Below are 12,505 nucleotides of genomic sequence, written 5' to 3' on the forward strand. Positions count from 1 at the left end.
CTGTTCTTTTGATGTTGAGTCTTTGTCCAAGAAAGTGATGTTTGGGTATATACCTTATACTGTACATGCTTTGGTGCTGAATACATTATGTTGTTACAGGTGTCAAGCTTATGGGCATATGGCAGCAGTGTGTAGAAGGGAGGTTCCTAGGTGTGAAAAGTATGGTAGGTAGGACTAGATATATTTAAAAAGTGGAGTAGGGTGGTGGGTTTTTTGTGAGTGTAGGATTAGATGGTAGGGTGTTTGTTGCATTTTTTCTAGTGTAAAGGGAGGTATACTCCAGTCTAGTAAGTGGCGGTAATGCAACATTTATTGGATGCCAACCGCCGTTAAACCTTATCGAAGAAGAACGAAGTTCAACGACAATTTGACACGGAAGTGATACAACGGTCTAAATTAGCATTTTGTGTACACACTAGTTCTTACAAAAGCTATTGTAACTAGATATTTTAGTAAGAGCATGGTGTGCAATTGCACCTTATCGATCAATGTATGATAAATAGACGCATTATATTGCACGAGACAGGGCAGGGAGAGCTCGGTTAGCAAATAAGCTACAGTAACGTAATCTAGCTAGCCAGCCAGCCAGATAAACAACCCTGCAGCTTTAGATCAATGCATATGTTGGGGATGGAGTTGGTCTAACGTCTAGAAAACAAAGGGACGTGTCGAAAATGGGTGCATTTTACTGTGCGATATGTAGGCAAACATCTTTCTCCGGAAAAGCACACATCTTCGGAAAAAGTCACCAGAGCAAACTCAAAGTGGTCCTTGTTAAATTCCTCGAGAAGGTAAAATTGGCAACTGCCTGCCTCATCAATGCCAGCTAGCTAACGTTAGCTACGCCTAGCAACTACAAATGTTTGTATCCTGCTCAATGAGATGCAAATCATATAAACTATTCCTGAAAGACATGCCTGTGTTTTACAGGTGAAAGAGGCGCGTCGAACGATAAAAAATCCCCAGGTGGAGAGGTTCGATTGCACTCAGCACAAACGCAAATGTTGGTGTTACTGCTGCGGCCTTGAGGTGGAGAGAGACGTCACTGATGGCGACATCACTGTGTTGTTCGGGGGCTTGTTGGAACACATGGCCAGGTAAGATGCAGTACTAACTAATGTAATTAATGTTCATGTTAATATAAAGATGGGACGCTTTCACGCAGTTTTTATTTGTTTTTCTCTATTAATTAATGGACTTTTCTGATGTCTGGCATTATTATTGACCAATGTGCTTGTAAAAATGTGGTTTGGCATATTTCTCAGGGGTCAATTGTCATTTCAGGCCTGACCACAGGAAGGGCACCCACACATTCTGGTGGGAGAACAAAGCTGATCCCAAATTGAGGGACAAGTTTATAATCACAGAAAATGAAATGGAGAGGTAAGAACTCCTCTACCGTTAGCTAAAAGTTGTTTTAGCCTACAAGTTCGCTTTGAAAAATGTGTAATATGCCTCAACCTTTTTGTTTTCATTTTAGATTTAAAACAGAGGTGGCAAAAGCTTTAGGCTCATTTGAGGATAAGGAGGATGGGCTTATCAAGCAGGTAGGACATGAAATAACTTGTAAAGAGTGATATAATTGCATTGTATGACTTTCTAGAGGAAAAAGTAAGGGCCACATTCACAAAGCGTCTCAAAGTAGGTATATTGACCTAGGATCAGGTCTCGCCTCTTATTCATTGACTTAAAAGGCAAAACTGATCCTGGAAAGGCACTCTGACTGAGACACTTTGTGAATACGGGCCCTGACGTTTTCCTCTAGAAGACATGTAATGCTCTTTTAGTGACTCTGAGATGTGTTATTAATACTGGTCCATACTGTGAATGTGAGAACTCTGTTCTAGCCATGGTGACATCTGACTGTGGGTGTTTGTCCCCTAGCAAGCCACTCATATCCGAGCTCAGGAACAGCATCGCCAGGAGGTCCTTCAGTCTCTCATAGAGGTTTGTTTACCCAGGATGCAACAACAGTATCCATATCACTGTGACCTCCCTAGTTTGATCAAGTGTGATATTTATAGTGCGATGGTATCAAAATTGCACTGTATTCCCTACATGGTGCACTACTTTTGACTAGGACTCATTGTGCACTACTTTTGACCAGAGCTATATGTATAGGTTGCCATTTGGGACAATCTGATACACCTTTTATATTCAATAATGTTTTGTACATACACTGAACAAAAGTATAAATGTAACATGTAAAGTGTTGGTCCCATGTTTCACGAGTTGAAATCAAAGATCCCAGACATTTTCTATACACACAAAAAGCTTATTTCTCTAAAATGTTGTGCACAAATTTGTTTACATCCCTGCTAGTGAGCATTTCTCCTTTGTCAAGATAATCCATCCACATGACGGGTGTGGCATATCAAGAAGCGGATTAAACAGCATGACCATTACACGGGTGCACCTTGTGCTTGGGACAATACAAAGTCCAATTGTGTTGTGACAACTGCACAATGTCAAGATGTCTCAAGTTTTGAGGGAGTGTGCAATTGACATGCTGACTGCAGGAATGTATACCAGAGCTGTTGCCAGATAATGTTGTTCATTTCTCTACCATGAGCCGCATCCAACATAGTTTTTGAGAATTTGGCAGTACGTCCAATCGGACTCACAACCGCAGCCCACGTGTATGGTGTCGTATGGGTGGGCGGTTTGCTGATGTCAACGTTTTGAAAAGAGTGCTCTATGGGGGTGGTGGGGTTATGGTATGGGCAGGCATAACCTTGGGACAACAAACATAATTGCATTTTACCGATGGCATGAATTCATCGGTGTGACGAGATCCCGAGGCTCATTTTTAAGGTATCTGTGACCAATAGATGCGTATCTGTATTCCCAGTCATGCGAAATTCATAGATTAGGGCCTAATGAATTTATTTCAATTGACTGATTCCCTTATAGGAACTGTAACTCAGTAAAATTGTTACATGTTGCATTTATATTTTAATTCAGTATAGATGCTCTGATGTAAGTTCACATTTTGTCACATTATTGGAAGCTATGAGGTAAAGTTACGCCATGTTGTTGGAGTCTGGTGTATGAACCACTGTTGGCTTTTCCTGAATCAACCTCAGCCTAAGGCAGAGCTGGAGCTATCGAACACAGAGGGCCCTTGCAACTCAGTGGACGAGGCTTCCAGGTAAGACGTTGTTGTCCTTCTATAAGATGGTGTTAATGTTATTGTACTGTAGTTCTAATGATATACTGGGGTTTGTTCAGTAGGACACCGTAGCAGAATGTTTTGAAGCAGTGAACAAAAAATGGTTTATTGGACAAGTCCAGGTAGTCCCTTCCTGTTTGTCGATTACCCAATCCCAAATTGACCCCTAAACCCCACCCTACTGTGGTTGCTCCACTAAAAGTTTTGTGATTATGCTGAGGTAATTTGTGGTTTAGTATGGTACCCTGCGTCACCACTTCATTGCTCCAGACCAGCGCAAGGGGGAGTTAGAGCACTGATTATGCTTTTGTGTCCTACTGTGTCTCTAATTGATGGGAGATATAAACCTAAATAGAAACTGATAATTGTACATGACTTCAGTATTACTTACTAAAACTGTTACACTAAGGTTTTTATTTTATTTTGTTAGGATTATTTTGCTCTTACTGTAGCCCACTCCTGACCGGTCACGTTGTACAGCGCCTGAGTGGCTCAACGTTTAAGACACTGCTAAGCAGTGCAAGCTGTGTTGCTACAGATGCTGGTTCAATACCTGTGCCGGCTTGACTGGGAGACCCATGAGAACTAGGTTTTTGGTTTCTCTCCCTCTAAAAACAGAAATAATTCATTCTAAATAACAAACAGGCTTTATTTACAAATTAGTAACAATGTCTCACCCCATGTTCAAGAATGGCCTTTTTCCTCACTCAATTTCCGTTATTTGAAAACAAAATCATCTCCAAAATAGTATTTTTTTTTAAACAAAGTGATTTATTAATTTAGAAGTATATAAAAGCCCCTTGGACATTCTCACAGATATTAACCCTGTTATTAGCAGGACAATATATATTGGTCATGGCTCCAACTTTCCAATATTCTTTCTGTTGGTCTTTTAATAAAGAAATGTTTTGGTTATCCTGACCTGGACACCATGTACAGTATTATAATAGCCCATTATAGGCTATTAGCAGGACAATATACCTTTACCAACACCTCTCTGTATTTATACTTTGTGGATGGGGCCTCCCCAGTGGCGCAGCTAAGTCACCCCAATGCAAAATGCCAAGTCACCCCAATGCAATGCAAAATGACATGAGTCTCACTAGTGTTGAGTAATGTTCTGTTTTATTTATTTAAAGAGCATATTGAAGTTAGAAGCAATAGGATTTGAAGCATTTTCCTATAACTGTTTTGCGCTGCTCTAAGACAAGCATGGGGACTGGTCTTGATAAATCAATTAGATTTTTATTTTGACTGAATCTGTTTGGGTATTGGTTAGACTAAAATTATGGTAGAGAAATGTTATGCTCTTAGTGTAACCTTTTTTAACAAGGCAAGTCAGTTAACAGCCTACTCCTTTGGAAACAGAGGGTTTTTCTTGGAATAGAAACACCATAATATTAAGCAATATTTCTTAATCATTCCCATTTACTATGTTCTTACAAAAGTTTTCAATTCTTTATTACATCTGCTATTGAAGGCTATCAAATGCTTCTCAAAGATGCCCTCTGGTGGTCAAACTAGCACTAACTAGCATTTAATGGTACCAGTGGTTGGAACTTAAATAATGTGCCATAGAATTCTGCAGCACCATGCAACCTGTGCTGCACTACGCTGCAACTTTTAAATGACAAAGCACTGTATGCACTTGTGGAGACCTAAGAGGATATGTATAAGCAATATGGTTAAACGTCCACCTAGCCTATCAGTGAGCAAGTGGAGCTGTCAAATCCTCTGATCCTTAAAAGTGATAAGGGTCTAGTGGTCGATTTGGGATTTCACCTGTTTAGTCCTTAGTTAACATGGCCCAGATGTTTTCCCAAATTGAACCTATGACCTCTAAATCCCATTGCTCGAAGGTCTTTCCAAATGGCTGAAATACCCCCCTATATGTTTTGCCTCACTTAGCTTAGTAAACTAATTTAACATTATTTGCATGGATATTGTAACATACAGTAAAATGTAAATTAAGTTAATCAGGTAGAAGCTGTTGGTACACCATGGACCAGGGCAGATATATTATAGACATCAGGGTCTCCTTGCATTTGTAAAGCTTACAGAATGCACCTGTAAATGGGCTGTATGTAATATTATTCAAGTATCTGTGTCTTTGTGAGTTCTGTATCACCTAATTTGAACTTTGGCAGTAGCTCTCACTTCAGGGCCCCTGGATCCGATGAGCAGGCCAGGTCTGGTCGGGTCGACCAAATGGTGGCCAGGCAGTGGGCAGGCCCTGGACAGGGCCTGACCTTCATTGGCTACCAGGTACGCTGACACGTTGCTCGTCAATCATGACAACTATATTTTCTCTTCATGAGTAAGTGACCTGTCAAATAATAAAATACTTTACTAATATTATTTCCTTTTGGATGGCAGGATTCTTCCAACAGTGGAAATGTTCACACAGGTAATTGAAAATGAAAACGATACTTCAGCGTCTATTAGTCACTGTATTGTTGTCTGTGTAAGTTGGTGAATAGGTTTTGATGACTGTTGTAGGAGCCATCCCTCCATGGTTACAGGAGGACCCCAATGAGGGCAGGTCTGGGACAATGGAGCAGGCGATCGGTCCATCACTCCAGGACTTCCTCAAACAGAGTAGGTCCTTTAGGGTTCAGACAAACACAGATGAAATCGTGTATGACATATCATTGTCCGTTTTAATCCGACTTAAGTCAACTATTTTTCGGACGAGTTGCATATGTGAAAAGATGGACCATTTTTCCCTTTGTGTCGTTCAATCATTTCCATTGTCATTACTGGATGGATGACACCCATTGAAAAAGCACCGACTCAAACTACCATTTTACAAATCCACCCACTAATTACTTAACTCCTCAAGTAGACAGTTAATTTTTGGGACCACCTGGTGAAAGGGCTCTAAATTCAGTCCGTACTAGGTTTGGTTTTGACCACAGCCCATTTAGTCCTTGGTAGATCAGGGTTGTGTGCAATCTGTAGACCTGGGCTCGTATTCCCGATAGCGTTAGAACTTAGGCTTGAATGTTTTTAAAAATGCATCTTTCCCACAACAGCCAAATATGTAACATGCGTTTCCCAAAACAGCATGCAGAGAGAAGTCAAAGTGCGTCGTTGGAGCATAAGATCAAAAGAAAGGCAGTGCTGCTCTCAGACCAGCTTTGTCAATTAAAATCTTACCTTTTAATATAAGAATGCTTTCAATATTTAATGCAGTCATCTCGATTTTCATTTGACATATCAAAATTGCAAAGACATTGGCCATGTATTTATAGTAAACTATGTTCTGAAGTTATCGGTGGTCAGAGAAACGGGTAAGCCTTGTGGATCTTCCGATGGCATTGAGGAGTATACCACATCAGTCACTGGCTTTATCAATAAGTGCATTGAGGACGTCGTCCCCACAGTGACTATGTACTTACCCCAACCAGAAGCCATGGATTACAGGCAACATTCGCACTGTGCTAAAGGGTAGAGCTGCCGCTTTCACGGAGCGGGACCGACGAACCATCACAGGAAAAGCGTCAATACAGGACTAAGATCGATACTACACCGGCTCCAACGCTCGTCGGCTGTGGCAGGGCTTCCAAACCATTAGGACTACAAAGGGAAGCACAGCCGAGAGCTGCCCAGTGACACAAGCCTACCAACACATGCATGTTCCAGATGACTGATCACGCTCTCCACAGCGAGTAAGACCTTTTAAACAGGTCAACTTGTACTCTGAGCATGCGCTGACCAACTGGCAAGTGTCTTCACTGCCCAAGAACACTAACCTGCCTAAATCACTACCGACCCGTAGCACTCATGTCTGTAGCCATGAAATGATTTGGAAGGCTGGTCATAGCTCACAAACACCATTATCAACAGATCCACAGATGATGCAATCTCCATTTCACTCCACACTGCCCTTTCCCACCTGGACAAAAGGAACACCTATGTGAGAATGCTATTCATTGACTACAGCTCAGCGTTCAACACCATAGTGCCCTCAAAGCTCATCACTCAGCTAAGGACCCTGGGACTAAACACCTCCCTCTGCAACTAGATCCTGGACTTCCTGATGGGCAACCCCGAGGTGGTACGGGTAGGTAATATCGGCCACATGGGTGCCCCTCGGGTGCGTGCTTAGTCCCCTCCTGTACTCCCTGTTCACTCATGACTGCACGGCCAGGCACAACTCCAACACTATCGCTAAGTTTGCTGATGACACAACAGTGGTAGGCCTAATCACCGACAACGAGACCACCTATAGGGAGGTGGTCGGAGACCTGATCGTGTGGTGCCAGGACAATCTCTCCCTCAACATGATCAAGACAAAGGAGATGATTGTGGATTACAGGAAAAGGAGGACCGAGCACGCCCCCATTCTCATCGACGGGGCTGTAGCGGAGCAGGTTGAGAGCTTCAAGTTCCTTGGCGTACACATCAACAAACAAACCTAGTCCAAGCACACCAAGACAGTCGTGAAGAGGGCGTGACAAAACCTATCCCCCCTCAGGAGACTGAAAAGATTTGGCATGGGTTCTCAGATCCTCAAAAGGTTCTACAGTTGCACCATCGAGAGCATCACTGCCTGGCAACTGCTCGGCCTCCGACCGCAAAGCACGAGAGGGTAGTGCGTACGGCCCAGTACATCATCACTGGGGCCAAGCTTCCTGCCATCCAGGACCTCTATACCAGGCGGTGTCAGAGGAAGGCCCTAAAAATTGTTAAACACTCCAGCCACAGACTGTTCTCTCTGCTACCACATGGCAACCGGTACCGGAGTGCCAAGTCTAGGTCCAAGAGGCTTCTACCCCCAAGCTATAAGACTCCGGAACATCTAATCAAATGGCTACCCATTGCATTATTTTACTGCTGCGCTTTAATTATTTGTTACTTTTCTTTTTTTTAGGTATTTTCTTACGAGCCCTAACCAATAATGTAAGCATTTCAAAGTTCTACACCTGGTTGTATTCGGCGCATGTGACAAGTGCAATTTGATTTTGTTTGTTTAGCGGAGATCTGTGTATAATGTGACGCAGGAGGGCAAAAAAAAGCATCTAACGACGCACTTAGCTGTTCTACGAGTGGTCTGAAGCAGGCATTTAGATTACGAGCGTTTTTAAAGTGCAACGTTAATAACTTTGGTTTTAGGAAACCGCTCAGATGTAACGATGCTTTTAACGAACTTGGCCTTAAGATGCTTTTTGGAAACCGGGCCCAGGGCTGTAATTTATTAGTCCAAACAGTTGCAAAATGGTATGATTTACAACTTAAACAAGTCTATTGGACAAATTGAGGTAGGTCCCTCCCCGTTTCGTTTTCTTGTGTTTGTAATGTTTTGCAACAGAATCGGCAAAATGAATACGCGACAATGTTTTGCAATGAAAAAATAACAATGACCATTTCTTATTGGACAAGTCCAGGTTGTCCCTCTTTTGTTCAGTGCCAAATGAATACAACCCCTGACACTCATGTTGCCATCTCTCCCCACACAGAGGAGCAGGAGAAGCTGAAGAAACTCCCCCCTAACCGGGTGGGGGCAAACTTTGACCATAGCTCCCAGACAGATGCCAACTGGCTGCCCTCTTTCGGCCGGGTGTGGAACAGCGGACGCCGCTGGCAATCCAGGTGATGTACTTGTCCTGCAAAAACTGACTATACAGAGTTTCAATTTACATGGAAGTGAAATCATCATCTTGTGTGAATTTAACTTTGTTTTGCTCTACTAGGCACCAGTTCAGAGAGGAAGAGGGACAGACCAACAGACAAAAGAGAAAGAGGGATCAGGGTGCTGAGGGAACAAAGAAACCAAACCGCCTGAACAGTGACTATAGTATGCATTGTACATAGAAATGTTACAGAACAAAGCAGTTAAAAAAACATGACATTTGTTTGGAAACCATGAAAAGCCTTTATTTCAGGATATAATGAACTAGGCTCAATTGTAAATTACCTTTAAATGTCAAGCTCACTATGCCCATTTCAAATTTGATTCCCGGCCAATGTTTTTGGTACTTGTTTTAAAATAAAATAATGAACTGGACTACAGCCACGCCCCTGTGTCTCACATATGTAGTAGAATGTGGGGAGCGGCATTAGCCGTTAGTTGGGGCTGGGTCTTTGAAATACTGTCCTAGTGTCCTCTGGGTTCAAGGTAAAGCATGCTTCCAGACTGGACCCTGGGGCCTTAGCATGGACCCTGGTCCACTTGTTGGTCTTTGCACTTTATTTCATTAGATGGCGTTTCGCCATCCTCAATCTTTGGGTTCCGTGGTTATTAACCTGTCTGAACATTAATGAAATAAAGTGCAAAGACAGCACTGACCCTGGGCCACTTGTCCAAGGCCCCAGGGTTCCAGTCTGGAAGCACGCTTTCCACTGAACCCAGGACACTTCCGGTATTGCATTTTAGCTGAAGTCAAGTCCAAAAAGATGGCCGCGTAGAAGTCAAATGTGCAAATAAAACTTGTCATCATTGTACAAAAAACATCCATTAAATTATTCAAGTCATTTTTTTTGTCGCTCACACAGGCAAAGATACATTTTATATTCATCCACTGTCTATAATGTTTCTGGATGATGTGATGCCGTCAGTGCGCAGGTGTAATCGGCTCTCTATAAAACCCGATCTAGACAATCACGAAACGGCATGTGTGAACGTGAGTAGAATACACAGAAAACAATGAACGCTGTCTCTAGTTCAAACATTCACCTCAGTTGTCAGTGCCACAGCCCCCCTAAACCAGGGATCATCAACTCGATTTTATGTTGAGCAATGGTCAGGGGGCCGGAACATAATTACACATTTGTAAACTGCAAAAAGCCCAAACAAATATTTCACTAAAATAATTTCAAACCTTGCTTTTACATGTGTATATGATCACACATCTCTACACTTTGGAACAGGTTTCCAACATTAAAATCACTTGGAGATGTGTTTTCAGTCTTATGTCCAACAATAAATAATATTTAGTTTTGCTCAAACTTGGGAGGGCCAAATAAAATCACCAGTTGGGGAGCCCTGCACTAAACATTCTCCTCTCTGAGGTCTGGTGAGTGTTTTCTGGGTAGCAGTGTTTGCACCCGCAGTCCTTTATATCCCCTGCACTCTGGGCAGATGCGGACGTGAGTGCAGCCCCGTGGACCCAAAATGGATTCCTGTGCCAGTCTATGAGACTGTGACTCCATAGGACCGCTGCTACTGTTGTCCATCCCGCACACCATGCCGTTACTGAGGGTGCAAGTGGCTGTCTTGGTCCTGCCATGCTCCTCTGGGAGTGAAGTGTTTGTTTGTAGTAATATCCCTGGGCCTCGTAAACCATGCAGTGCCATACTGTCCTCGCACAGCAGGATCCCATGGAGAGCCCTCAGCATCTCTGTACACATGGACAACTAGAACAGAAAGGGCAGAACCATAAGTCCATCTTTTGAAACGAGATGGATTGCTGGTTATCAGTGCTTTGGTTTAAAGCTTTTTTCCCCTCCCCTTTACATTCTTCGTGAGGTCTAGGTTGAAATTTGTTTAACTTCAGATGTAATGTTGCATTGTCAAGCAGGTGTGAAACCTTACATACTGAAGAACAAAAGCATAAATGTATGCAAATTGTAAAGTATTTTTGTCTGTCTTTCATTATGTGACGGGCAGCTTTTACCATGAATGCGAACGCCAGGGAAAATGCCTTTAAAAGATGTGTTGTTGGCTGTATAGTGCGCTGCTCTATAACGCTCCTAGGGTTGAATCACGGCCTGAGTGAAGATTGACTTAAGTGGGAGTTAGGATTTGACCCTAAGAGGGCAGCTGGCTACTAAGCTGGGAGAGCAGCTACAGATGACACCTCACCTCTGACCTCGGAGAGTGTTGCTGCACCCAGACAAACTCCAGCCCCGCCATGAACACAGCCAGCAGTAGACCAGACAACAGGACAATAAAGACCCCACCTATATTCTCCATGCCCAGCCCTACCACAGAGAGAAGAGCTCTTAGTGGTTTAATGGTGATAAATTAGGCCGTGATTCAATCCAATCGCGGGTTAAAGGCATTGCGGCTTTTAAAGGCTATTTCAAATTGAGCCAGCATATGCAGTGTTTACCGTGAATGTAAGCTCCGCAAACACAGGAACATGGCCTTTAAAAGCTGCAATGCCTATGACCGGCGATCAGATTGAATCCCAGCCTTACTCTTTTGACATTGATGTGCATCACCATCACTGTATATAGTTGTTGAATGCTTGGAGATTTTCCCCACAGTGTTGTCTTCTGTTGTGTACTATGTTAAATAAATATACTTGACTTTAAGTCAGCAGATTGTGGTTCCAATTCCAGCAGTTCTATAACTTCAGTTTAGAGACAAGATGCACTGATACTGTATATTTTCTTGTCTATGGACAGTAATTAAGATTGTGTATGAAAGTGTACCCTGTGCTCGACGGTCATCCTCATTGGAACACTTGTCTCCCTGCCACCACTTCCTCTTAAGGATCTCCAGCCTGTTGTCCTCTTGGAGTTTGAGTACGGCCAGGTCGATCTCGTCCCGGTACACTGAGCCTGATAACATAGAATACAGTTTATTATGAATAAACTGCCAATGACTTCAGATCACCTAATTATAGACATTCTGTCAGCAGGGTTGTGTTCAGTGGGCACAAAACGGGAGAAACATTTTGCAACAAAGGCGGTACTATGAACTTCTCCAATAAGAACACTGAAGGTAACTTTCAGATGTTTTCTTTCTCAAAGAGCTACATAACCCGTGTCTGATAATCCTATTATAGACTCAATAAGGCATTTAGAAACTGCACAGATTTATGAAATGGAATAACCCTCTATCCCCTTATACAGACTGTTGCAATAATCCATCTCTCCCTACAAAGGACAGCATATAGTCTTGGGCAGAAAAGGGAATAATTTCTTTATGACAAGCGGTCACTGCTCTCGTTTGACCAACTACAGAAGTATGGAATCCCAGCCTCTCAGTTCTTTGTATTTGCAGATATAACACTTTATTCTCTTGGTGCAGCAAACACTGGACGATCCAGAAGGTTCAAAGATTGAAACTATTTTAAGGCAGCCCGAAAAAAAGCTACATTGTGCACTTCTGAAGATACAGGTCTTACCCAGTGGCATGCCGATGCCGTAGCCTTTGGTGTCCAGCATGCCTCCTATCTGGGTGAGGTTACAGTTGCGCTGGCGGTAGTACTCATTCATGGTGCTCTCCAACAGGTAGGCGTAGTTGGACTTGAGCACCCGGTCGATGCCTTCCTCCGTGCTCTTCACAAACACACTGGTTTGCTTGGCATGCATGAAGTTCCACATGCGCTGGTAGGTCTGGTACTGAGAGTTCTGTGGGCAAGCAAGAGAGATAAAGAC

At 42.9% G+C, this 12,505-nt stretch overlaps 2 protein-coding genes across 5 annotated transcripts in view; one reads left to right on the forward strand and one right to left on the reverse strand.

Moving 5' to 3' along the window:
* Window positions 1–342: 342 nt before the first annotated feature.
* Window positions 343–11,434, forward strand: LOC139418089 (centrosomal AT-AC splicing factor). 4 transcript variants are annotated; one of them, XR_011635271.1, is made up of 12 exons: window positions 343–791; window positions 931–1,097; window positions 1,285–1,383; window positions 1,481–1,547; window positions 1,885–1,947; window positions 3,087–3,151; window positions 5,320–5,437; window positions 5,549–5,579; window positions 5,672–5,770; window positions 8,635–8,767; window positions 8,869–9,293; window positions 9,507–11,434. XR_011635271.1 is itself a non-coding variant. In XM_071167266.1 (11 exons), the coding sequence occupies exons 1-11, from the start codon at window positions 675–677 to the stop codon at window positions 8,987–8,989; spliced, it is 1,080 nt and encodes a 359-aa protein (XP_071023367.1). In that variant the 5' UTR covers window positions 365–674; the 3' UTR covers window positions 8,990–11,434. The 4 variants fall into 4 exon arrangements, 2 of the variants coding, with proteins under 2 accessions (XP_071023367.1, XP_071023368.1); XR_011635272.1 differs by having other exon boundaries at window positions 365–791; window positions 5,335–5,437; window positions 9,507–9,632; XM_071167266.1 differs by having other exon boundaries at window positions 365–791; window positions 8,869–11,434.
* LOC139418088 (glutamate receptor ionotropic, kainate 4-like) overlaps window positions 10,166–12,505 on the reverse strand; it is an 89,899-nt gene continuing 87,559 nt past the window's right edge. The window contains exons 17-20 of the mRNA XM_071167265.1: window positions 12,253–12,478; window positions 11,555–11,683; window positions 10,980–11,098; window positions 10,166–10,531 (exon numbers count right to left, since the gene is read on the reverse strand). Of these exons, the coding sequence (XP_071023366.1) occupies window positions 10,166–10,531; window positions 10,980–11,098; window positions 11,555–11,683; window positions 12,253–12,478 (840 nt within the window). The remainder of the gene's footprint in view (window positions 10,532–10,979; window positions 11,099–11,554; window positions 11,684–12,252; window positions 12,479–12,505) is intronic.

Source organism: Oncorhynchus clarkii, chromosome 10 (genome assembly GCF_045791955.1).
Source record: "Oncorhynchus clarkii lewisi isolate Uvic-CL-2024 chromosome 10, UVic_Ocla_1.0, whole genome shotgun sequence".
NCBI classification, from domain to species: Eukaryota; Metazoa; Chordata; class Actinopteri; order Salmoniformes; family Salmonidae; genus Oncorhynchus; species Oncorhynchus clarkii.